Here is a 27,778-nt window from a genome sequence, read left to right on the forward strand (position 1 = left end):
TCAGCTCGATTCCCTCCGGCGCACCGCCTTCCCCAGACTCTGAAAGAATGTTCGTTTGCCTCTTTCTTTTTGTAAGCACTTTTCTGGCACTCCCAAGACATTTCTTCTGTTTGCCCGCTGCCTCCCCCCCAGCGGGATAGCCGTTCAATAGAAAAGCACTGATTTTAAATTTCGGGAGAGCCGGCAAGGCGAGGGCAGCAGAGCTGTCTTTGCTCCGGGCAAGGCTATCGAGAGCTCTCTCCGGAACGGGCCAGGTAGGCCAAAGGGGGAGAAGCCGAGATACGGCCGAGGGTCGAGGAAGCCCAACGGCGTTCTGCACTGATGAGGCCGTGACCGGCGCGGTTTCCCTGGCTTTGGATTACTCTTTGCGACCCGCGGTATTTCAACCGGACGCCTGCCTGCCATTCCGTTGCACAGCGTAACAAATGAAAATGCCGTCCGTAATAAACCACGTTTTTTAAAAAAAGAACGCTTCTCCGGGAGTTTTTCTTTGCCCGAATGCTGGAATAATGTTGCGGATCCTTTGAGTGGTTCTGCAGGGTCACTGGACATGGCTGCCAGCCTGGGGGGTGAGGCGGAATAGGAGTCCGGGTGACCTGGGTTCGACTCCTCGCTCCTATCGAGGAAGCCTGATGGGTGACCTTGGGCCTCTCACAAACTCTGTCGTGTCTACCTCGCAGGGCCGTTAAGAGAACAACAGGATAACTATGGAGATCCGGGCCCTACCTGGCTCGCTGGCCTTTTGTAGGGCCTGCAAAACGAAGCTGTTCCGCCAGGTCTTTGGATGAGGCAGCGGGCATCTAGTTATCGACTGGCTGGCCTCCCCTCTGCTGCTTTGCTCTGCTGTACTGTGGTGCTGTATTGCGGTGCTTTTTTGTGCTGTGCCACCTTGCTGTCATGTCATCTTGCCGCACTTTGATGAATGTTGCAATTGGTTTTGTGACGATTGCACTGCGATTTTATTTCTATTTGCTGTGCTCCGCTCTGAGCCCCCAATGGGGGAATGGGCGGGATATAAATAAACAAATAATATTAATATTCCGTTATTCTCATAACAGCCCTGTTAGGTAGACAAGACTGAGAGCTTGAGATAGGCCCAAGGTGGGCTCTCCTTCTTTGGAGGTTTTGAAACAGAGGCTCGATGGCCATCTGACAGCAATGAGGATCCTGTGAATTTAGTGGGAGGCGTTTGTGAGTTTCCTGCATTGTGCAGGGGGTTGGGCTCGATGACCCTAGAGGTCCCTTCCAACTCTAGGATTCTATATTTCCTTACAAAACTGGGCTAAAATCAATAAAATGAATTTTAACAGGGATAAATATAAAGTTCTGCATTTAGGTAGGAAAAATCCCATGCATGGTTATAGGATGGGGGAGACTTGTCTTAGCAGTAGTATGTGCAAAAAGGATCTAGGGGTCTTAGTGGATCATACGCTAAACATGAGTCAACAATGTAATGCGGTGGCTAAAAAGGCAAATGCAATTTTGGGCTGTATCAACAGACGTCTAGTGTCCAGATCACGTGAAGTGACGGTATCGCTTTACTCTGCTCTGGTAAGACCTCAGCTGGAGTCTTGTGTTCAGTTTTGGGCACCACATTTTAAGAAGGACATAGACAAGCTGGAACGGGTCCAGAAAAGGGCGACGAAGACGGTGAGGGGTCTGGAGACCAAGTCCTATGAGGAAAGGTTGAAGGAGTTGGGGATGTTTAGACTGGAGAGGAGGCAGCTGAGAGGTGATAGGATCACCATCTTCAAGTACTTGAAGGGCTGTCCTATAGAGAATGGCGTGGAATTGTTTTCTGTGGCCTCAGAAGGTCAGACCAGAACCAACGGGTTGAAATTAAATCAAAAGAGTTTCCGGCTCATCATTAGGAAGAACTTCCTGACCATGAGAGCGGTTCCTCAGTGGAACAGGCTTCCTCTGGAGGTGGTGGGTTCTCCTTCCTTGGAGGTTTTTAAACAGAGGCCGGATGGCCATCTGACAGCAATGAGGATCCTGTGAATTTAGGGGGAGGTGTTTGTGAGTTTCCTGCATTGCGCAGGGGGTTGGACTCGATGACCCTGGAGGTCCCTTTCAACTCTAGGATTCTGCGAAAGAAAAATTTTCTGAAAGCTGCGTTGAGTCCTATCCTCCCAACAAAGCCTGTTCCACTGAAGAACCACCCTGTCAGGATGTCCAGCCTAATGTTTAGCCAAACACTCCTGGTTTAATTTCAACCCGTTGGTTCTGCTCCGACCTTCTGGGGCTACCGAAAGCAATTCTGCACCATCCTCTACATCAGGGGTGGCCAACGGTAGCTCTCCAGATGTTTTTTGCCCACAACTCCCATCAGCCAGCATGGCCGATGGCTGGGGCTGATGAGAGTTGTAGGCAAAAAACATCTGGAGAGCTACCGTTGGCCACCCCTGCTTCTACACGACGGCTCTTCAAGTACTTGATCATATCGCCTCTCAGTCCTCTCTTCTGCAGACTACCCAGCTCCTTCAGCCTTTCCTCTTGGGGACCCCTCACCATCTTCGTTGCCCTCCTCTGGACATGTCCCAGCTTCTCTATATCCTTCTTAAATGGGGATGCCCCAAAGGATTTCTATTTATCTGACAAAGACTGGTGGAGCTAAAAGGTTGTGCCTCAGTGGTAGAGCACCTGTTTGGAATGAAGACGACGAAGACCACAGATTCTCTCCCCGTGGCACAGAGTGGTAAAGCTTCAGTCCTGCAGTCGGAACACTCTGCTCACAACCTGAGTTCGATCCCAGCGGAAGCTAGTTCAGGTAGCCGGCTCCAGGTTGACTCAGCCTTCCATCTTTCCGAGGTCGGTCAAATGAGCACCCAGCTTGCTGAGGGGAAAGTGTAATGACTGGGGAAGGCAATGGCAAACCACCCCGTAAAATGTCTGCCGTGAAAACGTTGTGAAAGCGGCGTCATCCCAAAGTCAGAAACGACTGGTGCTTGCACAGGGGACCTTTTCTTCCCTTCTCTCTGAAGCAGAGTCTCAGAGTGGCTCACAATCTCCTTCATCTTCCTTCCCCACAACAGACACCCTGTGAGGTGGGTGGGGCTGAGAGGGCTCTCACAGCAGAAGGGGGTTTTGTTGTGGGGGAGGAAGGTAAAGGAGATTGTGAGCCACTCTGAAATTCGGAGTGGAGGGTGGGATATAAATCCAATGTTGTCATCGTCTTCTTTCAATGACAACCTGTGAGAGCCATGGCTGACCCAAGGCCATTCCAGCAGCTGCAAGTGGAGGAGTGGGGAATCAAACCCAGTTCTCCCAGAGAAGAGTCCGCGCACTTCACTACACCAAACTGGATCTCAGGAGACAGATACCCTGTGAGGTGGGTGGGGCTGAGAGAGCTCTCCCAGAAGCTGCCCTTTCGAGGACAACTCCTGCGATAGCTCTGGCTGACCCAAGGCCATTCCAGCAGCTGCAAGTGGAGGAGTGGGGAATCAAACCGGGTTCTTCCAGATAAGAGTCCGCACACTTAACCGCTACACCAAACTGTCTCTTAGGAGACAGACACCCTGTGAGGTAGGTGGGGCTGAGAGAGCTCTAACAGAAGCTGCCCTTTCAAGGACAACTCCTGCAATAGCTATGGCTGACCCAAGGCCATTCGAGAAGCTGAAAGTGGAGGAGTGGGGGAATCAAACCCGGTTCTCCCAGATAAGAGTCCACGCACTTAACTGCTACACCAAACTGGCTCTCTCTTAAGTATGACCACTGCATTCTTTCCATCCCCCCCCCCCCACCCAACTCTCATTTTGCAAAGCAAAGACTTTCAAATAGACAAAACGCACAACGGCGGCTTTAAAATATTGGAACGTTTTTTCTCAAAAAAAGCACCACAGAGTTGCAAAAAAAGAGCTTTATTTCGCGATGCTGTAACAGCCATTAGAAAACTAGTTGGCAGGAGATGAAGATTGCAACAACCCTCGACGGTCGCCCTGCAGTAGAAGCCGTCGGCTCATCCCTTCGCTTTAGGATTAAGCAGACGGGGTTCCGCAAGGTGATTTTGCTATTAAAAAGGTAAGCATCCCTAGCTGCTGGCCCCTATCCACAAGACGCAGAGCACGCGTCCTTGCTCCTAACTTCGCATCCAGAGCCCCAGAGCTGGAAAGCTCTTTGGCTGTAGCTTCCTTTTACCATCACCCTTTCCCAAGCAAATGTCTGCAGAGAGGCCAAGGTGACCATGGTGGGAAAATGCAGAATGGAAGAGAAACCCGGCGGCTTAACCTCCGGCAGAGAAATGGGCACGCTCCCCCCAGCGGAAGCCTTCAATGCATGTCAAATTCAAAGCAGCTTCCAGAGTCAGTGGCTTCTTGTGGGGGTGGGGATACGTCCAGGGTTCTTTCTGAAGCAGGAACACCTTTGCATATTAGGCCACACCCCTCTGATGTAGCCAAGAGCTTACAGTGGGCCCTGCAATAAGAACCATGCAAGCTCCAGGAGGATTGGCTGCATCAGGGGGTGTGTGGCCTAATATGCAGAGGAGGAGGAGGAGAAGAATTGCAGATTTGCACCCCGCCCTTCTCTCGGAATCAGAGACTCAGAGCGGCTTACAATCTCCCATATCTTCTCCCCCCACAACAGACACCCTGTGAGGTGGGGGCAGATTTATACCCCACCCTTCTCCCTGAATCAGAGACTCAGAGCGGCTCACAATCTCCTCTATCTTCTCCCCCCACAACAGACACCCTGTGAGGTGGGGGCAGATTTATACCCCGCCCTTCTCTCTGAATCAGAGACTCAGAGCGGCTCACAATCTCCTATATGCAGCCTCTTCACCCTTAGTAGTTGCCTAGGTTTTGAAGACCCCGGGAGGTGGGGGAGAATGGGAAGGCTGCTAGGAGAGTTTCTGAGGGCTGTACTTGCACTCAAACCGGGGGACGTCGAACTTCCTCTTGCAGCCGGCATAGTTCATGTAGCGGATCTTGCCGAAGACGGCCCGTTCGGCCCAGCCTTGGTCGTGGACCCCGCAAATGGACCACATGCAGCCTGAGGAGTACAAAAAGAAGAAGAAACGGGGGTCTCAGGACGTCACTCTGATGGAGAAGAGGAACCACGCTAGCAAAGGAAATACAGAGTGTGTGTGTGGGGGTCTTCTAAGGATGGGGGGACCTTGACTCTTTAAACACCTGTTCTGGTCACCACACCAGTTTGGTGTAGTGGTGAAGTGTGCGGACTCTTATCTGGGAGAACCGGGTTTGATTCCCCACTCCTCCACTTGCACCTGCTGGAATGGCCTTGGGTCAGCCATAGCTCTGGCAGAGGTTGTCCTTGAAAGGGCAGCTGCTGTGAGAGCCCTCTCAGCTCTACGCACCTCACAGGGTGTCTGTTGCGGGGGGAGAAAATAAAGGAGATTGTAAGCCGCTCTGAGACTCTGATGCAGAGGGAAGGGCGGGGTATAAATCTACGGTCTTCGATCTGTCTGTCTGTTTGGTGAAGTGGTTAAGTGTGCGGACTCTTATCTGGGAGAACTGGGTTTGATTTCCCACTCATCCACTTGCAGCTGCTGGAATGGCCTTGGGTCAGCCATAGCTCTCACAAGAGTTGTCCTTGAAAGGGCAGCTGCTGGGAGAGCCCTCTCAGCTCTACCCACCTCACAGGGTGTCTGTTGTGGGGGGAAAAGATAAAAGAGATTGTAAGCCGCTCTGATACAGAGAGAAGGGCGGGGTAGAAATCTGCTGTTGTCTTCTACGCACCTCAGAAAGCATTGGAAAGGTGAAGAAAGGTTAACGGTTAAGGCTCTTTAGGTTGAAGAAACAATGACCGAGGGGTGAGATAAGAGGCTTACAAAATTATGCATGGGATAGAGAAGGCAGAGGAAAAAAAAAAACTTTTCTCCCTTTCTCCCAATACAAGAACTTGTGGACGTTCTATAAAATTCTTGGGCACTAGGTTTAGAACAGATAAAAGAAAGGCCTTCTTCACCCAAACGAGTAATTAAGAACATGTGGAATTCACTGTTGCGGGAAGTGGTGGCAGCTACAAGCCGTTTCGAGAGGGGAAGGAATCAATATATGGAGCAAAGGTCCATCAGTGGCTTCTAGCCACAGCGTATTGTTGGAACTTTCTGTCCGGGGCAGTGATGCTCTATCTTCTTGGCGCTGGGGGCGGGGGGCAAGAGTGGGAGGGCTTCTAGAATTCTGGCCCTGCTGGTGGACCTCCTGTGGCACCTGGGTTTTGCCCGCTTGTGTGCCAGTCGGACTGGATGGGCCCCTGGCCTGATCCAACATGGCTTCTCTTATGTCACCTTCTTGCACTGACCCACGTATCCGTTGGGGTCCCTGCCGTCCAGTTCGTAGCGGTCGTTGAGGTAGATGCTGAATTTCAAGGCCTCTTCGGGAGAGCTGGTCCACTCCAGGATCTTCTTGGCCCAGTACATCCGTAAGAAGCCGTGCATCTTCCCTTCATGGACCATCTGGAGCTGAGGCAGAAGGGAGAGGAAGGGGAGCAACCGTAAGACCAAGTACCCTGGAGGCCAGATGAAGCTGGGCCTGCCACAAAAGCCATGTAAGAACCACAGTGTGCTGTGTTACAGGCATATCCATACACAGACAGAGCTTTCTTTGCAGCAAGAACTCCTTTGCATATTAGGCCTGCCAGGATCCTAGGCCTAGTGAGGCCTGCAGGCCCCAGGGAAGCCTGCCTAGGAGTTTCTGGGAAAAGCCTACATTTCCTCTGTCCCTCTGATTGGGTGGCCAGGTTTTGGAGGGAAACTGGCCCAGAGAGGGCTGGGGCCTGGGAGGAGAACATAAAAGGGCCAAGCCCAGGCAGGGTGGGTTCTTTTCCTGAAAGGCTGAGCTGGAGGCAGCCTATAGGCTAGAGAGCTTGCAGCAGGGGAGATCCCCCATCCAAGGCAAGGGGTGAGTGTTGGTTAGCAGAGTAGGGACTGTGTAGTTAAACGCATTGGGGCATTTCTTTCTTTGCACCAACCTTTACTGTTCTCATATTCCCTTTAGCACTAAATCTTTGGCACCCACTTATTATTTGAGCACTGTAAATACACAATTGTTGCTATCCTCCTTGGGTACTCACGTCTCCTTGGTCACAATTAGGAGGTCTCTATTAATAAGGAGGATACAGGGGTGCTCTGGGACCTCCATACAGACCCGTACCAGAGCGGTGGCAGCCAGTAGAAGGCCCTGTTAGGCCCGGCCGTGTGGCAAGGCCAAACACTTGATGTAGCCAATCCTCCAAGAGCATACAGGGCTCTTATTACTGGGCCTACTGTAAGCACCAGGTGGATTGGCTACGTCAGGGGGGTGCGGCCTAATATGCAAAGGAGTCCCTGCTACCCAAAAAGCCCTGCATATATGAAGCTGCCGTCTAATAAATCAGGCCGTTGGTCCATCATAGCCAGTATTGCTCACTCAGACTGGCAGCAGCTCTCCAGGATATTAGGCGAAGGTCTTTCTCATCACCTACACCCTGGTCCTTTCAACTGGAGATGTCGGGGATTGAACCTGGGACCTTCTGCATGCCGAGAAGAGGCTCTGCCATTGAGCTATGGCCCTTCTCTATGTCTCTCCAGGGTCTCAGGCTGAGGTCTTTCCCATCACCTCCTGCCTGGTCCTTTTAGCTGGAGATGCCGGGGATTGAACCTGAGGCCTTCTGCATGCCAAGCAGAGGCTCTGCCACTGAGCTATGGCCCTTCTCTATAGCTCTCCAGGGTCTCAGGCTGAGGTCTTTCCCATCACCTCCTGCCTGGTCCTTTTAACTGAAGATGCCGGGGATTGAACCTGAGACCTTCTGCACGCCAAGCAGAGGCTCTGCCACTGAGCTATGGCCCTTCTCTATAGCTCTCCAGGGTCTCAAACTGAGGTCTTTCCCATCACCTCCTGCCTGGTCCTTTCAACTGGAGATGCCGGGGATTGAACCTGAGACCTTCTGCATGCCAAGCAGAGGCTCTGCCACTGAGCTATGGCCCTTCTCTATAGCTCTCCAGGGTCTCAGGCAGAGGTCTTTGACATCACCCCTCCCCCAACTCAGATTACTAATTCATAAAGATAGATCAAGATGGGCTGTCATGTTAGTCCGTCCGTAGTAGTAGACAAAGAGGGAGAGTCGCATTGAAGGCTGACAGAAGGTGTGGCAGGATAATAGCTTTCGTGAAGTGGGTGAACAGCGACTTATGAAAGCTCACGGTCATCAGGCTGAAATTAAATCAAAAGAGCTTTCGACTTAACATTAGGAAGAACTTCCTGACAGAGCGGTTCCTCAGTGGAACCACAATGTGATGCAGCAGCTAAAAAGGCAAATGCGATTCTGGGCTGTATCAACAGGTGTCTAGTGTCCAGATCACGCGATGTGATGGTATCGCTTTACTCTGCTCTGGTTAGACCTCACCTGGAGAATTGTGTTCAGTTTTGGGCACCACATTTTAAGAAGGATCTAGACATGCTGGAAGGGGTCCAGAGGAGGGCGACGAAGATGGTGAGGGGTCTGGAGACCAAGTCCTATGAGGAAAGGCTGAAGGAGCTGGGCACGTTTAGCCTGGAGAGGAGGCAGCTGAGAGGTGATAGGATCACCATCTTCAAGTCCTTGAAGGGCTGTCCTATAGAGGATGGTGTGGAATTGTTTTCTGTTGCCCCAGAAGGTCAGACCAGAACCAACGAGTTGAAAGTAAATCAAGAATTTCTGGCTCAACATTAGGAAGAACTTCCTGACAGAGCAGTTCCTCAGTGGAACAGGCTTCCTCATGGGGTGGTGGACTCTCCTTCTTTGGAGGTTTTCAAACAGAGGCTAGATGGCCATCTGACAGCAATGAGGATCCTGTGAATTACATCATGAGAAGGAGGGCAGGAAGGGAGGAAGGGTACTTGTGAAGTTCCTGCTTTATCCAGGCCGTTGGACTAGATCAGGGGTCCTCAAACTTTTTAAATAGGGGGCCAGTTCACTGTCCCTCAGACTGTTGGAGGGCCAGACTGTTGTGGTGGCTGCCATTACTGTACAAGGCCGCGGGCCGTCAGTTTTCCGTCTTCTGCATCTCTCTCCCTTCCCCACACCACACACCCCGGCCTGGGAACTCACCTCACCTCGGTATCACCTCACACTCTGTCTCCGCCGCCTCAGCCCAGTGCCGGAAGTGTGCATTGCTAACGCGAGTTTAGGTCAAACGTCACTTCCGGTCTGATTTTGCTATAACCCGGTGGGCCTCATAAACGTCCTCAGCGGGCCGCATCTGGCCCGCGGGCTGTAGTTTGAGGACCCCTGGACTAGATGTTCCTGGAAGTCCCTTCCAACTCTATGATTCTAGTCCACCAACACCACCTCCATCTAGTCTGGATTGATCTTTAGTTTACTGGCCCCTAACCCACCACTGCCTCCACACACTTGTCCACTATCCCACCAGACAATGAGCGCAATGTTTCCAAACCTTTGGAAACCTCTCCCATTTCACTCGGATATGAACATAAGAAGCTGCCTTATACTGAATCAGACCCTTGGTCCATCAAAGTCAGTATTGTCTACTCAGACTGGCAGCGGCTCTCCAGGGTCTCAAGCTGAGGTTTTTCACACCTATTTGCCTGGGCCCTTTTTTTGGAGATGCCGGGGATTGAACCTGGGACCTTCTGCTTCCCAAGCAGATGCGCTACCACTGAGCCACCGTCCCTCCTCAATGGATACGGAGAGTAGTTTTTTCTTGCTAGCATCCCGTTGAAGTCACGCTTTTGTTCTAGAATTGTGAAGACAAAGGGATGTTTAAAACGGATAAAAGGAAGTACTTCTTCACCCAAAGGGTGATTAACATGTGGAATTCACTGCCACAGGAGGTGGCGGCGGCCACAAGTATAGCCACCTTCAAGAGGGGTTTAGATAAAAATATGGAGCACAGGTCCATCAGTGGCTATTAGCCACAGTGTATGTGTGTATATAACATTTTTTGCCACTGTGTGACACAGAGTGTTGGACTTGATGGGCCGTTGGCCTGATCCAACATGGCTTCTCTTATGTTCTTATGATGTTGCGGGAAAAATCAGAGCTGTTTCCCTTACAAAAGCCACCTATCGAGGGTCTGTTATTTATATTGTTAGAAGCACTTTATAACGTGCTTGATGCCAAAACTTGTAGATTTAGCTGTTTAGTAGAGAATTCAGGACAGAGAGAGTTCATTTTAGGAGAATCTAGAGCGGGGGGGAAAAATTACTTTGGCTGGGAAGATGTTTGTTCGATGGAGATGGGAAAAGGCAGATAAGAGAGGCGTTCTCATCGGATCTCGTCTGTGCCCAGCATGAGATCTAAAGATAGGTGGACAGTAGCCAGTGTGAGAGCCCATCTGCGTTGCAGCTGGTGAGAAAAGTGTCAGTGACCCAGAAGAGAGATATTTATTCCCCGACAAGGGGAAAAAGAGCTTCAGCCAAAGGCAGCATCCCTCCACCTTCATCTTCAGATACCTGGAGTTTTGCGTACCTGCGCAGCATTCCAGAGAGGGTCATGCGTCTTCCCTTCCTCCAGCTGCTTCAGCGTGTACAGGTGAGTCCTCTTGTCCTTGGCATGCAGCGCCAGGCTGGTTTGGGCCCAGGCGGGAGCACCTGTGAATAGCAACCGCGAATGTTCACACCTGGAGACGACATAGAGCACGGCTGGCCAAACTGCGGCTCGGGAGCCCCGTGTGGCTCTTTTCACACATACTGTGTGGCTCTCTTCTGGGTTGGAGAAGTCTCTTTCATTCACTTCTCCAAGCCAGGGCAGCCAGTGCCTTGGAGAGTGTATGTAAAGTTGCTTTCTTTCCACCTCTCCCTCCCTCCTCCTCCTCTCCTTCCTTCCGGCTCTCAAACATCTGTTTATTTTATGTGGCTCTTACATTAACCAAGTTTGGCCACCCCTGCCATAGACAATTGGGGGGGGGCCTGTATCATCATGACCCACCAAAGGAGAAGGATAAGAACATATTTCCCCATGGCCATATGTGCTAATTTGCTTATTTCAGACTACAGAGAGCCACTTTGGTGTAGTGGTTAAGAGTGGTGGACTCTAATCTGAGAAGCCAGGTTTGATTTTCTGCTCCTCCTCCACATGCAGCCAGCTGGGTGATCTTGGGCCAATCATAGCTCTCTCAGAGTGCTCTTAGCCCCGCCTACCTCACAGGGTGTCTCCTGTGGGGAGAGGAAGGGAAAGGAGATTGTAAGCCACTCTGAGACTCCTTTGGGTAGTGAAGGATGGAGTATAAATCCAATCTCTTATTATTATCCATTTATTACTTCTCCACATGCGTCTGCTGGAGTGACCTTGGGTCAGTCAGAATGCTCAGAGCTGTTCTGCTCAAGAGCAGTTTCTGTCAGAGCTCTCTCAGCCCCACTTACCTCACAGGGTGTCTGTTGTGGGGAGAGGAAGGGAAGGAGATTGGGAGCCATTCTGTGACTCTGTGTAGTGAAAAGCAGGGTATAAATCCATTCTCTTCTTCTTCATTTGCCCTCCCAACCCCGAGAGGCAGGCCCCAATTTCACAGCCGCCAGGCGGGTAACACCGTCTGGCCTCTTACCTTCGACCTGATCGTAGTTCGGGTTATAGAAGCAGAAGTTGTCCGCCAACTCTCGGCGCACCACGGCCTCCTCCACGAAAGCTTCCACTGATTCCTTGTATCTGCGGCGGTGCTTGGAGACCTCCAAGATGGCTCTCTGGACAGCGATCTGACCTGGAGGAGAGGCCGGGGAGAAATCCCTGGATGCCCTGGCTGACTGTTTGGGAGCTTTGCAGCACCACAGACAGTTCCTGGGTTAGCCTGAGCTCGCACGCTGGGCAATACCCCCTCTAAGTTAGGGGTGTCGAACTCATTTTTTATGAGGACTGGATCTGGCAAAAATGAGACCTCGTCCGGCCAGGCCATGTGTGTTCCTATTTAAGATTAGATATCAGATATTTAAACTTTACAAAGAACACAAACGAAATTAAAAGATTTTTTTTTTTTAAACTTAAAGCATGCTGAAAGCATTAGCCCTCAATGTTCTTAAGGGTGCTTTCTTTGCATCTCTCCCATGGGATCCAGGGAACCGGGCAAAGGAAGCTCTGGCTCTTTCTTGCCTTCTTCAAGGGGGAGGAGCCTCGGCCAATAGAAGGAAGAGAGGCTTGGCTCAGTAGCTCTGCTGTGCGATTGTGATAGCCTGGTAAAGCAAGCTCTTCCTCCCCACCCCCTTCCTTCCCAAGGGAGGAGCCTCAGCCAATGGAGAAAAATGGAGGCTTTGCTCTGAAGCTCCTGTGCGATTGAGGAAGCCTTGCAAAGCAAGCTATTACACAGAAGGAAGCAAGAGAGAGGGAGAAGGAAGCAGATGACAACTAATTCTCAGCTCGGGGGCCTGATAAGGCCTCGGGCCAGATGCCTGACACCCCTGCTCTAAGCTGTGGAGGGATGGTGGCTCAGTGGCAGAGCATCTGCTCGGGAAGCAGAAGGTCCCAGGTTCAATCCCCGGCATCTCCAACTCAAAAGGGTCCAGGCAAATAGACATGAAAAACCTCAGCTTGAGACCCTGGAGAGCCACTGCCAGTCAAGGGAGGGATGGTGGCTCAGTGGTAGAGCTTCAGCAAACAGAAGGTCCCAGGTTCAATCCCCGGCATCTCCAACTCAAAAGGGTCCAGGCAAACAGGCATGAAACACTTCAGCTTTGAGTCCCTGGAGAGCCGCTGCCAGTCAAGGGAGGGACAGTGACTCAGTGGCAGAACATCTGCTTGGGAAGCAGAAGTTCCCAGGTTCAATCCCCAGCATCTCCAACTAAAAAGGGTCCAGGCAAATAGGCGTGAAAAACCTCAGCTTGAGACCCTGGAGAGCCGCTGTCAGTTAGGGGAGGGACGGTGGCTCAGTGGTAGAGCATCTGCTTAGTAAGCAGAAGGTCCCAGGTTCACCCCCCGGCATCTCCAAAAGGGTCCAGGCAAGTAGGAATGAAAGACCTCAGCCTGAGACCCTGGAGAGCTGCTGCCAGTCTGAGCAGACAATACTGACTTTGATGGACCGAGGGTTCGATTCAAGTTGAAGGCAGCTTCATATGTTCCTGAGTCTTGTGAGCAAAAACTCTGCTTCGTGAGCTACTGGCATTAAAGCGGTGAGCTACTGCACAGATTAGCTTGTTCTGGGGCCACTGTTCCTGAGCGAAGACAAAAATGTGTGAGGCAGAAGCTAAAAAACTGTGAGCCAGCTCACCCTAACGCAGCTTAGAGGGAACACTGCATGCCGGGTAAAGAGGGCAACAATTGTGCCCTCCAAAGCTTCAAGTCTCTACAGCTCCCCCCCCCCCCTCCCATCTTTCTGGCCCATCATGTGTTCCAAGTTCAATTAAGATTTCTTATACTTTTGATATAGAACATGAAGCCACTGTGTTTGTCTGTAGCAGCGGAAAAGAGTAAGACTCCAAAAGGACCTTAAAAGACGAGCAAAATTGGTGGCCGGGGAAGGTGGGGGGGGGGAGCTTTCATGAGACGCTGCTCACTTCTTCAGATATCTGAAAAATGTTTCCAGCTCAATATTACGAAGAACTTCCGGAAAGTGAGAGCAGTTCCTCAGTGGAAAAGGCTTCCTTGGGAGGTGGTGGGCTCTCCTCTGGAGATTTTTCAACAGAGGCTAGAGGGCCATCTGACAGCGATGAGGATCCTGTGAATTAAGCCAAAGCAAAACCACTGTGTACACAAAAATGAACAATAAATAAGTACAGCGGCCAAATTATTTAGAAAGATACCACAAGTATGCAGGAAGTTTCTATGAGGAGATGGATCCCACAACGAATTCCAAGAGAGGCCTCCCCTGGAAATTCAGACACAGTCAATTTCAAAAGCTGTGGTTGATCCAATCTCCCAAAACATCAATGACGTCAAACTAAGACAATTCAATTTCCAAAAGGCACATGAGCTTGTGCCTTTTGGAAATTGAATTGTCTTAGTTTGACGTCATTGGTGTTTGGTTACAGGATGGCTCTTGGATGAAGCCCGTTTGCGAAACTGTGTACAGTGTACATTTTGACACTGTACTTACTTATTTATCATTTATTTATTTTTGTGTACACAGCTTTGACTCAATCTTACTGTGCAGCCATTTTGTTTCCTTTTCCATTTAAGAAGAAGAAGATATTGGATTTATATCCCGCCCTCCACTCCGAAGAGTCTAAGAGTGGCTCACAATCTCCTTTCCCTTCCTCCCCCACAACAGACACCCTGTGAGGTAGATGAAGATACTGGATTTATATCCCGCCCTCCACTCCAAAGAGTCTCAGAACGGCTCACATTCTCCTTTCCCTTCCTCCCCCACAACAGACACCCTGTGAGGTGGATGGGGCTGAGAGAGCTCTCCCAGAAGCTGCCCTTTCACGGACAACCTCTGCCAGAGCTACGGCTGACCCAAGCCCATGCCAGCAACTGCAAGTGGAGGAGTGGGGAATCAAACCCAGTTCTCCCTGATAAGAGTCCGCACACTTAACCACTACACCAAATTGGCTCCAAACTGATCCACCCTTTGGATCAGGTCTTTCGAAGGAGGAAGAAGATGATGACGATGATACTGGATTTATATCCCACCCTACACTCTCTATCTCAGAGTCTCAGAGCGGCTCACAATCTCCTTTACCTTCCCCACCCCCCACAACAGACACCCTGTGAGGTGGGTGGGGCTGGAGAGGGCTCTCACAGCAGCTGCCCTTTCAAGGACAACCTCTGCCAGAGCTATGGCTGACCCAAGGCCATGCTAGCAGGTGCAAGCGGAAGAGCGGGGAATCAAACTTGATTCTCCCAAATAAGAGTCTGCACACTTAACCACTGCACCAAACTGGTTCTCAGAAGACAGACACCATGTGAGGTGGGTGGGGCTGGAGAGGGCTCTCACAGCAGCTGCCCTTTCAAGGACAACCTCTGCCAGAGCTCTGGCTGACCCAAGGCCATTCCAGCAGCTGCAAGTGGAGGAGTGGGGAATCAAACCCGGTTCTCCCAGATAAGAGTCCGCACACTTAACCACTACACCAAACTGCCTCTCCTGTGAATGAGGCAGATCGTAAGAGGGTGGGCAGGAAGGGTTGCACCAGTGTTTAGTTCCTATGCCTTTTCTCATACACCCAGGGAAATGCATATCGCCACTTTGGGATAAGGAAGAAATTTTTCTCCAGGCCAGTTTAGCCACGAATCCTGGAGGCTTTTGTCATCATCTGGGCATGGAGCGCAGTGTTCCCTCTAAGCTGAGTTAGCGTGAGCTAGCTCACAGATTTTCAGCCTCCAGCTCACACATAAGAGAACATAAGAACATAAGAGAAGCCATGCTGGATCAGGCCAACGGCCCATCAAGTCCAACCCTCTGTGTCACACAGTGGCAAAAAATGTTATATACACACATACACTGTGGCTAATAGCCACTGATGGACCTCTGCTCCATATTTTTATCTAAACCCCTCTTGAAGGTGGCTATACTTGTGGCCGCCACCACCTCCAAGCATTTTTGTCTTAGCTCCGGAAGGATGACCCCGGAGCACACTCATTGATGCAGCAGCTCACAACTTGAAAGCCAGTCGCTCACAAAGTAAGTTTTTGCTCACAAGACATTGGTCACTGGGGATGTATATGTTTTTTTTTTTTTTAAAGGTAGTCTTCTGTGCAAGCACCAGTCGTTTCTGACTCTGGGGTGACGTTGCTTTCATGGCAGACTTTTTATGGGGTTGTTTGCCATTGCCTTCCCTAGTCATAAGAACATAAGAGAAGCCATGTTAGATCAGGCCAATGGCCCATCCAGTCCAACATTCTGTGTCACACAGCAGCCCCCACCCCCAAAAAAATATATATACACACACACACACACACACACACACTGTGGCTAATAGCCACTGATGGACCTGTGCTCCATATTTTTATCTAACCCCCTCTTGAAGGTGGCTATGCTTGAGGCCGCCACCACCTCCTGTGGCAGTGAATTCCACATGTTAATCACCCTTTGGGTGAAGAAGTACTTCCTTTTATCCATTTTAACCTGGCTGCTCAGCAATTTCATCGAATGCCCACGAGTTCTTGTATTGTGAGAAAGGGAGAAAAGTACTTCTTTCTCTTTCTCCATCCCATGCATTATCTTGTAAACCTCTATCATGTCACCCCGCAGTCGACGTTTCTCCAAGCTAATGAGCCCTAAGCGTTTCAACCTTTCTTCATAGGGAAAGTGTTCCAGCCCTTTAATCATTCTAGTTGCCCTTTTCTGGACTTTCTCCAATGCTATAATATCCTTTTTGAGGTGCGGCGACCAGAACTGCACACAGTACTCCAAATGAGACTGCACCATCGATTTATACAGGGGCATTATGAAACTGGCTGATTTGTTTTCAATTCCCTTCCTAATAATTCCCAGCATGGCGTTGGCCTTTTTTATTGCAAACGCACACTGTCTTGACATCTACACTCCCCCCCCCCCCCCAGCAAGCTGGGGACTCATTTGACCGACCTCGGAAGGACGGAAGGCTGAGGCAACCTCGAGCTGGCGGCCTGAAAACCCAGCTTCCGCCGGGGATCGAACTCAGGTCTTGAGCAGAGCTTAGGACTGCAGTACTGCAGCTTTACCACTCTGCGCCACGGGGCTATATGATGGGGGGAGGTAATTGTGAATTTCCTGCACTGTGCAAGGGGTTGGGCTAAAATGACCCTGGAGGTCCCTTCCAACTCTGACTCCATGATGTGAATCCAATCCCAAATCCTCAAGAGTTTCCCAACTTGGAGCTGACAACCCTATTTCCCCATCCTCTGCCAAGGCCCCTCCAGCACCCCCCCACGTTGTATCAGGATACCAAAGAAGCCCACAGGCTCAAAAAGCTTGGGGACTCCAGGCGCACACTGGCCCCAAAGGGTCAAAGGCAGGATCTGCAGACCTCTTTCAGCAAGCTCCCTCTGCCCTACTCACCAAAGTGGAACCAGGGCGAGAGGTTGCTCAGAGCGGCCTTGTTTGGATCGTTCCTTTCCGCACCGAAGGACTTCAGCCTCTCCTCCATGAACTCTTCCAGCATCGCCAGGCCGGCGGCTGTGCCCGGCTTGGCCCAGCCCACCTCCTTGACAGAGCAGTCGACCTTCAGGCTGGCAAAGCAAGCGTCCCAATCGACGTCCTGGAAGAGTGGAAAAGGTGCAAGAGGTTAGTCCTCAGCGAGGAAGTGTCCTGGGATACAAATGCTCAAGGCCAGAGCTGTCGGGAGGGCCAGAATTATTCATGAGATTGTTCTTTTCAAGACGTCTTCTGCTCTTTTCACACCAGTGTGGCTCTTCCGTCTTTTGGACACGTGAAGCCTCCAAAGGGCATGAAGAAGATCCTGGATTTATATCCCTCCCTACTATACTCTTGAATCTCAGAGTGGCTCACAATCTCCTTTACCTTCCTCCCCCACAACAGACACCCTGTGAGGTAGGTGGGGCTGAGAGAGCTGTGACAGAAGCTGCCCTTTCAAGGACAACTCCTACGAGAGCTATGGCTGATGCAAGGCCATTCCAGCAGCTGCAAGTGGAGGAGTGGAGAATCAAACCCGGTTCTCCCAGATAAGAGTCCGCACGCTTAACCACTACACCAAACTGGCTCTCTACTGGATACTGGATTTATATCTTGCCCTATACTCTGAATCTCAGAGATTCAGAGCGGCTCACAATCTCCTTTACATTCTTTCCCTACAACAGACATTTCATGAGGTGGGTGGGGCTGAGAGGGTTCTCACAGCAGCTGTCTTTCAAGGACAACTCCTACGAGAGCTATGGCTGACCCAAGGCCATTCCAGCAGCTGCAAGTGGAGGAGTGGGGAATCAAACCTGGTTCTCCCGGAGAAAAGTCTGCACACTTAACCACTACACCAAGCCACTGGCTAGCTTGGCTTGGAGAAGCGACAAAGAGAGAAATGCTGTCTCCAAGTTGGCTGATGGGTGGGAATGGGGCTTCAAAAGCCACACAATATGTGTGAAAGAGCCAGTTTGGCTACCCCTGATATATAAACATAAAGACCCACCCATTTGCCAGCGCTAGAGAGGGTGGTTACCTCTGCCCGGATGCTGCTGGGATAAGGGTGCCTGATGACCGGGGGGAATTCGGTCAGAAACTCTGCTAGTCGGTCATGAATCTTGCGCCGAATCGTCCTGGCGCCGTACTCCTGCTTGTCAGAGGCCACCCAGCAAGGCACGATGTTGTGCGCATCAACCTGGGGAGACAGAGCCAAAGCAAAAAAATGGGAGACAGAGCCAAAACAAAGGAATGGGAGACAGAGCCAAAGCAAGGGAATGGGAGACAGATCTCGTGACCTTCTACAGAATGCTTCAAGGGCACAACTCTGATCCAGGGCTGAAAGGCCAGGTTATTCAACTGCCACCCCTCCCCCACACTCCATAACCATTACTTTATCTGCCCAAGGATCAAGAAGAAAAATAACATATTGGATTAATATCCCGCCCTCCACTCTCAATCTCAGAGAGGCTCACAATCATTGGTTATTGTGTTGTTTATTACTGTTCTATTTATTAATGTACCACTGGTCATTGTGTTGTTAGCCGCCCTGAGCCTGCTTTGGCGGGGGAGGGCAGGATATAAATAAAATTTTACTTTACTTTACTTACTTTACTTACAATCTCCTAAATCTTCTCCCCCCACAACAGACACCCTGTGAGGTGGGTGGGGCTGAGAGGGCTCTCACAGCCGCTGCCCTTTCAAGGACAACCTGTGCAAGAGCTATGGCTGACCCAAGGCCATTCCAACAGGTGCAAGTGGAGGAGGAGGGAATCAAACCCAATTCTCCCAGATAAGAAGAAGAAGAAGATATTGAATTTATATCCCGCCTTCCAGTCCGAAGAGTCTCAGAGCGGCTCACAATCTCCTTTCCCTTCCTCCCCCACAACAGACACCCTGTGAGGTAGATGAAGATATTGGATTTATATCCCACCCTCCACTCCGAAGAGTCTCAGAGCGGCTCACAATCTCCTTTACCTTCCTCCCCCACAACAGACACCCTGTGGGGTGGGTGGGGCTGACAGAGCTCTCACAGCAGCTGCCCTTTCAAGGACAACCTCTGCCAGAGCTATGGCTGACCCAAGGCCATTCCAGCAGGTGCAAGCGGAGGAGTGGGGAATCAAACCCGGTTCTCCCAGATAAGAGTCCGCACACTTAACCACTGCACCAAACTGGCTCTCCACTGGATACTGGATTGATATCTTGCCCTATACTCTGAATCTCAGAGATTCAGAGCGGCTCACAATCTCCTTTACCTTCTTTCCCTACAACAGACACCCGGTGAGGTGGGTGGGACTGAGAGAGCTCTCCCAAAAGCTGGCCTTTCAAGGACAACCTCTGCCAGAGCTATGGCTGACCCAAGGCCATTCCAGCAGGTGCAAGTGGAGGAGTGGGGAATCAAACCCGGTTCTCCCAGATAAGAGTCCGCGCACTTCACCACGACACCAAACTAGATCAAGCTGGGTAGCCATGTTAGTCTGCCTGTGGTAGCAGAAACAGAGCGAGAGTCTAGCAGTGCGTTAAAGACTCTAAAATAAAAGGTCATACAGAGGCAATCCCTCTGCACTAGTTCCAGCCCCCTGCCTGGCTGTGGTCAGAGTTACAGGGTCTCCCTACCTGAGCAAAGGGCACATCCGGCGGCAGTCTCTCCCGGACATCTTGCACCCACTGGGTGGGAACACGGAGTGGTGCAAAATCGGTCACTACCCCGCCAATGCTGTGCTTTGATACAAAGGGGGGCAGCACATCTTTGGCAACTCCAGTGAGCAGGTGGAAGGGTATGTTTAGTTCCTGGCACTCCTGGGAAGCAGGAAAAGAAAGACAGTTCTGTTTAAAGGGACGGAGACCATCAGAAGAGCCCTGCTGGATCACACCAGCGGTCCATCTAGTCCAGCATCCTGTCTCACAGAGAGGCCAACCAGTTCCTCTGGAGGGCCAACAACAGGGCAGAGAGGCTGAGGCCTTCAGAAGAACATCAGAAGAGCCTTGTTGGATCAGACCAGTGAGAGTCCATCTAGTCCAGCATCCTGTCTCACACAGAGGCCAACCAGTTCCTCTGGAGGGTCAACAACAGGGCACAGAGGCTGAGGCCTCCATAAGAACATTTGAAGAGCCCTTCTGGATCAGTCCAGAAAAGGTCCATCTAGTCCAGCATCCTGTCTCACATAGTGGCCAACCAGTTCCTCTGGAGGGACAACAGGGCAGAGAGGCCGAGGCCTTCATAAGAACATCAGAAGAGCCCTGCTGGATCAGACCAGTGAGGGTCCATCTAGTTCAGCATCCTGTCTCACACAGTGGCCAACCAGTTCCTCTGAGGGGACAACAGGACAGAGAGACTGAGGCCTTCATAAGAACATCAGAAGAGCCCTGCTGGATCAGACCAGTGAGAGTCCATCTAGTCCAGCATCCTGCCTCACACAGTGGCCAACCAGTTCCTCTGAGGGGACAACAGGACAGAGAGACTGAGGCCTTCATAAGAACATCAGAAGAGCCCTGCTGGATCAGACCAGTGAGAGTCCATCTAGTCCAGCATCCTGCCTCACACAGAGGCCAACCAGTTCTTCTGGAGGGTCAACAACAGGGCACAGAGGCTGAGGCCTCCATAAGAACATTTGAAGAGCCCTGCTGGATCAGACCAATAAGGGTCCATCTTGTCCAGCATCCTGTCTCACACAGTGGCCAACCAGTTCCTCTGGAGGGCCAACAACAGGGCAGAGAGGTTGAGGCCTTCATAAGAACATCAGAAGAGCCCTGCTGGATCAGACAAATGGTCCATCTAGTCCAGCCTCCTGCCTCACACAGCAGCCAATCAGTTCCTCTGGAGGGCCAACAACAGGGCAGAGAGGCCGAGGCTTTCTCCTGATGTTGCCTCCTGGCCCAGGGATTCAGAGGCTTACTCTAAACGGAGATTTTGTTTGTTTGTTTACATGCCAGCGTTAAAGCTCCCACGCACGTTTCTGTGAAAAATCACTCTTCCAAGGCCAGAACAGGGGTTTCGTGCAGGGAAGCAACAGGCACCCTCTATTGGGAGCTGAAGATAATTGCCTTGCTTCTTTGCCATGGGAGTGTGTGAACTTGGCACGGGCACACTAGAGACGGAAAACCTGCAGAACTGCCCCCGCATCCCCAGAGAAGCAGATGGGAAACCACCACCCACACACTTCCTCCCCATCCCAGAAGACGTTCCTGTACGTGCCTCAGCTACTTCCTTCAGGCCTCGGAGCAGGAAGCCAAAATGGCGGATGGTGGCCTCCAGGAACTTGGGCACCAGGCAGAAACAGACGTGCAGCGGCAGCTTCTGCTTCAAGGCCAGACGCTGGGCGTACAGAAAGGCCCAGTTATCTGGAGGAGAAACGGAAGCAAAGCATAAAGCAGGAGCGGCCGAACTGCGGCTCGGTAGCCACGTGTGGCTCTTTCACACATATTGTGTGGCTCTCTAAGCCCCCACTGCCCTATCAGCTGGCTTGGAGAAGGCATTTCTCTGTTTTAAACGCTTCTCCAAGCCAACCAGCAAACAGCTTGAAGAATGCATTTAAACTGAAAGATGCTTTCTTTCCACCTCCTTCTCTCCTCACTCCCCCATCTATTTTCCTTCCTTCCTTGCCTTCTCTCAAACAGGTGTTTGAGAGAAGACAAGGAAGGAAGGAAAATAGATGTTCCTGTCTTGCGGCTCTCAAAAGTCTTGACTTTTATTCTATGTAGCTCTTGTGCTAAGCAAGTCTTGCCACCCCTGGCACAAAGGAAACATTCCACAACAGGCGGCTGGTGGGATGAATAGCATTGCACCAAATGCCAAGATACCTTCGCCAAATGTGCAAGTATCAAGCGCAAATCTGTAAATGCCCTTGGACAAGGCAGGATACTAGCTAAGAGATGTAAAAATTCTGGAAAGTTTGAAGTCACGGGGGGAAATGTTATCCCCTTGCCCGTGGCTTCAAAATTTCCAGATGTTCTCCCCTCCCATTCCCCCCCCCAGGAGAAAAAAATTGATTTTTTTTTAAATGGGGAAAATGCAATAAAAGAAGAAGATGATATTGGATTTATATCCCGCCCTCCACTCCTATCATTTATTCATTTTTGTGTACACAGCTTTGGCGCAATCTTACTGTGCAGCCATTTTGTTTCCTTTTCCATTTAAGAAGAAGAAGATATTGGATTTATCTCCCGCCCTCCACTCCGAAGAGTCTCAGAGCGGCTCACAATTGCCTTTACCTTCCTCCCCAACAACAGACACCCTGTGAGGTAGATGAAGATATTGGATTTATATCCTGCCCTCCACTCTGAAGAGTCTCAGAGCGGCTCACAATCTCCTTTCCCTTCCTCCCCCACAACAGACACCCTGTGAGGTGGATGGGGCTGAGAGGGCTCTCACAGCAGCTGCCCTTTCAAGCACAACTCCTGCAGGAGCTATGGATTACCCAAGGCCATTCCAGCAGGTGCAAGTGGAGGAGTGGGGATTCAAACCCGGTTCTCCCAGATAAGAGTCCGCACACTTCACCACTACACCAAACTGGCATAAAATGCGGCACGCATACATTGGCTTGGCATAAAAGTATCATGTTTGATATAGTCTGTTTATTCAGAAAACAACAACAAACCTAATTTTAAATTTTTGTTACTAATGGAACTACAGGGTCCTGTAAAGGAAAGACCACTCGAACTATAAGGAACCTCTTTTGCCAATTTATGAAAGCAGGCAAAAAAAAAAAAAAGCCCCCCTCCCCCCCCCCAAGAAAACTGAAGAAACTATCAACATAACAAAACTACGTTATCTTCACTAATCCTTCTACTCCCCCATAGAACAGACACAAAACACTCATTTCCATTTTTAAAAATTCCATTTTTTGCTACTTTTCCCAAAACAAACAGGGAGGAAAATCCAGCCCCTCCCCTCGGTTTTCCTGCTATTCTTTCTGGGCCTTCCCGTCTCTATGCCTGGCCACGTGTCGATGCCCCCTTCCCTTAATCCGCCAGGAGCCTGTCAAAAGCAGACTGCAGAGCGACCAGCCCACAGAAGAGGGTGCCTGTTGTACCTCAGCATGAGTTGCTGTTCTGGGCTGGCTTCCAGTCAGGAGCAGAGAAAACAGCACAGCATGCCCCAAATACGGAGGACATAATCCAGCAAAGGCTGCTACCCACAACCTGGGTCATTTCTCACCTTGCACTCTCTGATCTCGAGACATCCAGTACAAGATGCCGAGCCCCCCTTCCTTGAGCTCAGGCTCCTGTGAAACCAAGCGGACTCGTTGCTTGTTGTACTTGAACTCTGCAACAGACGGTGCCGTTCTGGCCCGGGCTTGCCTCACCGCCTCTGCCAGGGCCCCGGTGCCAACACTTCCAGCATCTCCTTCTGTCACCTTCTCCGCAGGCGATGTTTCCACCAGGACCCTCGCATCATTCGTCAAGCCAGGAGATTCCGCTCCATTGTCCTCTTCATTGTTTTCAAGTTCCGCTCCCCTGAGCGCTTTCCGCTTCCTCTTCTTTGGAGACATGGCTGATACCGCTCCAGGGCCCGCCGAAAGCACGTTCAGCACCCGAGGAATCCAGGAGGAACTGAAATACAAAGCAGCACCAGCAACTGAAACCAGGAAGAAGAAGATACTGGATTTATATCCCGCCCTCCACTCTGAATCTCAGAGCTGTCACAATCTCCTTTACCTTTCTCCCCCCACAACAGACACCCTGTGAGGTAGATGAAGATACTGGATTTATATCCCGCCCTCCACTCCGAATCTCAGAGCGGTCACAATCTCCTTTACCTTCCTCCCCCACAACAGACACCCTGTGAGGTAGACGAAGATATTGGATTTATACCCCGCTCTCCACTCCGAAGAGTCTCAGAGGGGATCACAATCTCCTTTATCTTCCTCCCCCACAACAGACACCCTGTGAGGTAGATGAAGATATTGGATTTATATCCCGCCTTCCACTCCGAAGAGTCTCAGAGCGGCTCACAATCTCCTTTCCCTTCCTCCCCCACAACAGACACCCTGTGAGGTAGATGAAGATATTGGATTTATATCCCGCCCTCCACTCCAGAGTCTCAGAGTGGCTCACAATCTCCTTTCCCTTCCTCCCCCACAACAGACACCCTGTGAGGTAGATGAAAATATTGGAATTTATATCCCGCCCTCCACTCCGAATCTCAGAGCGGTCACAATCTCCTTTACCTTCCTCCCCCCACAACAGACACCCTGAGAGAGCTCTCCCAGAAGCTGCCCTTTCAAGGACAACTCAGCGAGAGCCATGGCTTTTCCCCCCACAATAATAAAGTTTATTTATCCTTTACATAAAATAATTACAAAGTGCCAACACTTGAGCATACCTCAAATCTGACATTTGAAAATCACAGTAAACAAGGACATAACAAAAATTAAATGCAGATCAAAAATAGATGTTTTTTGTAGAAGGAATTGTTAGGTACAATGTCATATTCAGTTAAATACTTTACCAGATGAAACCAAACAGCTACCACACAATGTTCATATTGCTCAATCGAAAAATCAAAAGAACTGCATGCAGTTTCATTCAGAACAAACAATTCCCACAGCCTACGAAACCATTCATCTAATAAAGGTGGAGAAGAGTTCACCCAGTTTGCAGCTATCGTCACTCTAGCTGCTGCAATCAAAATATTAATTCATTCAACAATACAAGGAGAGCCAGTTTGGTGTAGTGGTTAAGTGTGCGGACTCTTATCTGGGAGAACCGGGTTTGATTCCCCACTCCTCCACTTGCACCTGCTGCAATGGCCTTGGGTCAGCCAGAGCTCTGGCAGAAGTTGTCCTTGAAAGGGCAGCTGCTCTGAGAGCCCTCTCCAGCCCCACCCACCTCCAGTCCAAATTTCAAAGCTGCTCTGAGGCTTTGAAATTTGGACTGGAGGGCAGGATACAAATCCAATATCATCTTCTTCTTGTTAGGTAGGTGGGGCTGAGAGAGCTCTGACAGAAACTGACTTTCAAGGACAGCTTTGTGAAAGCTATGACTGACCCAAGGCCATTCCAGCAGCTGAGAGGGCTCTCACAGCAGCTGCCCTTTTAAGGACAGAGTCTCAGAGCAGCCTACAATCTCCTTTCCCTTCCTCCTCCACAAACCCGGTTCTCCCAGATAAGAGTCCAAGCACTTCACCACTACACCAAACTGGCTCTCTGGCACTACACCAACTTGTCCTTGAAAGGGCAGCTGCTGTGAGGGTTCTCTCAGCCCCACCTACCTCACAGGGTGTCTGTTGTGGGGGAGGAAGGGAAAGGAGACTGTGAGCCGCTCTGAGACTCTTCAGAGTGGAGGGCGGGATATAAATCCTATATCTTCATCTACCTCACAGGGTGTCTGTTGTGGGGGAGGAAGGGAAAGGAGATTGTGAGCCGCTCTGAGACTCTTCGGAGTGGAGGGCGGGATATAAATCCTATATCTTCATCTACCTCACAGGGTGTCTGTTGTGGGGGAGGAAGGGAAAGGAGATTGTGAGCCGCTCTGAGACTCTTCGGAGTGGAGGGCGGGATATAAATCCAATATCTTCATTTACCTCACAGGGTGTCTGTTGTGGGGGAGGAAGGGAAAGGAGATTATGAGCCGCTCTGAGACTCTTCAGAGTGGAGGGCGGGATATTAATCCAATATCTTCATCTACCTCACAGGGTGTCTGTTGTGGGGGAGGAAGGGAAAGGAGACTGTGAGCCGCTCTGAGACTCTTCAGAGTGGAGGGCGGGATAGAAATCCAATATCTTCATCTACCTCACAGGGTGTCTGTTGTGGGGGAGGAAGGGAAAGGAGATTGTGAGCCGCTCTGAGACTCTTCGGAGTGGAGGGCGGGATATAAATCCTATATCTTCATCTACCTCACAGGGTGTCTGTTGTGGGGGAGGAAGGGAAAGGAGACTGTGAGCCGCTCTGAGACTCTTCGGAGTGGAGGGCGGGATATAAATCCAATATCTTCATTTACCTCACAGGGTGTCTGTTGTGGGGGAGGAAGGGAAAGGAGATTATGAGCCGCTCTGAGACTCTTCAGAGTGGAGGGCGGGATATTAATCCAATATCTTCATCTACCTCACAGGGTGTCTGTTGTGGGGGAGGAAGGGAAAGGAGACTGTGAGCCGCTCTGAGACTCTTCAGAGTGGAGGGCGGGATATAAATCCAATATCTTCATTTACCTCACAGGGTATCTGTTGTGGGGGAGGGAGGGAAAGGAGATTGTGAGCCGCTCTGAGACTCTTTGGAGCATCTTTTACAATCAGGATGGTGTGAAACAAATACATTATTCTTGGCAAAATATTCATCTTGATTGCAGCTATCCTGCCCAGTAAGGACAAGTTAAGCCTATTCCATTTCACCAAATCTTTGTCCATCTTACACCACAGTTTTTCATAATTATTTTTGAATAGATCAATGTTCTTCATTGTTATTTCTATTCCAAGGTACTTAACTTTGGTTGTGACTTCACAACCCATCACCTTTTGTAATTCTTTTATTTTATTTGGTTGCATGTTTTTACATAAGAATTTCGATTTCTCTTTGTTTATATATAATCCTGCAAATTCTCCATACTCTTTTATCTTAGCTAGCAACAATGGTGACACTTGGATCGGATTCTCCAATATAAACACTATATCATCTGCAAAAGCTTTGTATTTATAAGAGAATCTTCTAATTTTTAAACCTTCTATTTCTTCATCTTTTTGAATTTGTTGTAACAAAATTTCAGGAGTCATTTTAAACAGCAATGGTGATAACGGACATCCTTGCCTTGTTCCCTTACTCACTTTCAATTCTTTGGATCTGCATAGAGTTGCCAAGTCCAATTCAAGAAATATCTGGGGACTTTTGGGGGTGGAGCTAGGAGACTTTGGGGGGTGGAGCCAGGAGACTTTGGGGGTGGAGCCAAGAGCAAGGGTGTGACAAGCATAAGTGAACTCCAAAGGGAGTTCTGGCTATCACATTGAAAAGGACCACACACCTTTTAAATGCCTTCCTTCCATAGGAAATAATGAAGGATAGGGGCACCTTCTTTTGGGGCTCAGAGAATTGGACCCCCTGGTCCAATCTTCTTGAAACTTGGAGGGTATTTTGGGATGCGATGCTAAAACTCTGGTGCCTCTACCTCAAAAAACAGCGCCCCCGCCCCCCCCCAGCCCCAGATACCCGTGGATCAATTCTCCATTATTTCCTATGGGAATAAGTCTCTACAGGGAAGAATGCAGTGCTCAGGAGATATTTCCCTCCCTTCCCCCTGCTTTCTGATGAGCCTGATCCGGGGGGGGGGGGGGATCTCCAAACCGGGGGATCCCCTGCCCCTACCTGGGGATTTAGCAACCAGAGTAACGTGAAAAGGTAGAGCAGGAGGAAAAAGCCACATAGGCATTCATGTGAAATCAACCTCAAATCCTTAGAAATTCAGTTATTTATATAACAAATTATTCATAGAAATTACAGCGTAACGCAAAGGGAAAACTACTCCCGAAACAACCAGTCCGACATTGATGTCCGACCGTTTGTTCCTTGAAACTGGAGTCGGGAAGCGGTGTGCAATGCCGTGGAAACAGAGCCTGATGCGCCAATTCTTCTGTTAGCCAATATCTGGATGGAATGCAGCAAGGCAGTAGGACGCAACAGGGATGTGCTAAATGCCTTGTTTCACGTGAGTTCCTGCTACACAAAGCCCCCGAAATATATGAACAGATGAAGCTGCCTTCTACTGAATCAGGCCCTCGGTCCATCAAAGTCAGTCTCGTCTTCTCAGACTGGCAGCGGCTCTCCAGGGTCTCAAGCTGAGCTTTTTCACGCCTATTTGCCTGGACCCTTTTTTGGAGATGCCGGGGATTGAACCTGGGACCTTCTGCTTACCAAGCAGATGCTCTACCACTGAGCCACC

General features: G+C 50.3%; 1 protein-coding gene across 1 annotated transcript; it reads right to left on the reverse strand.

Annotated features, from left to right (window-relative positions):
- Window positions 1–3,844: 3,844 nt before the first annotated feature.
- Window positions 3,845–23,459, reverse strand: LOC132574484 (deoxyribodipyrimidine photo-lyase-like). The gene is made up of 9 exons (XM_060242841.1): window positions 23,070–23,459; window positions 21,108–21,253; window positions 19,529–19,711; window positions 17,952–18,110; window positions 16,841–17,039; window positions 11,480–11,632; window positions 10,408–10,529; window positions 6,262–6,421; window positions 3,845–4,989 (listed from the first exon to the last, which is right to left on the reverse strand). The coding sequence occupies exons 1-9, from the start codon at window positions 23,401–23,403 to the stop codon at window positions 4,838–4,840; spliced, it is 1,608 nt and encodes a 535-aa protein (XP_060098824.1). The 5' UTR covers window positions 23,404–23,459; the 3' UTR covers window positions 3,845–4,837.
- Window positions 23,460–27,778: the final 4,319 nt, after the last annotated feature.

This window comes from Heteronotia binoei, chromosome 6 (assembly GCF_032191835.1).
Source record: "Heteronotia binoei isolate CCM8104 ecotype False Entrance Well chromosome 6, APGP_CSIRO_Hbin_v1, whole genome shotgun sequence".
NCBI classification, from domain to species: Eukaryota; Metazoa; Chordata; class Lepidosauria; order Squamata; family Gekkonidae; genus Heteronotia; species Heteronotia binoei.

Excerpts from the sequence above, each read along its gene's own strand:
- LOC132574484 (XM_060242841.1), bottom strand. The coding sequence starts at position 23,403 with ATGTCTCCAAAGAAGAGGAAGCGGAAAGCGCTCAGGGGAGCGGAACTT. Across the intron at positions 21,254-23,069 it reads TCGAGATCAGAGAGTGCAAG|ATAACTGGGCCTTTCTGTAC; the intron begins GTGAGAAATGAC and ends TTTCTCCTCCAG. Across the intron at positions 18,111-19,528 it reads CGGATGTGCCCTTTGCTCAG|GTTGATGCGCACAACATCGT; the intron begins GTAGGGAGACCC and ends CTGTCTCCCCAG.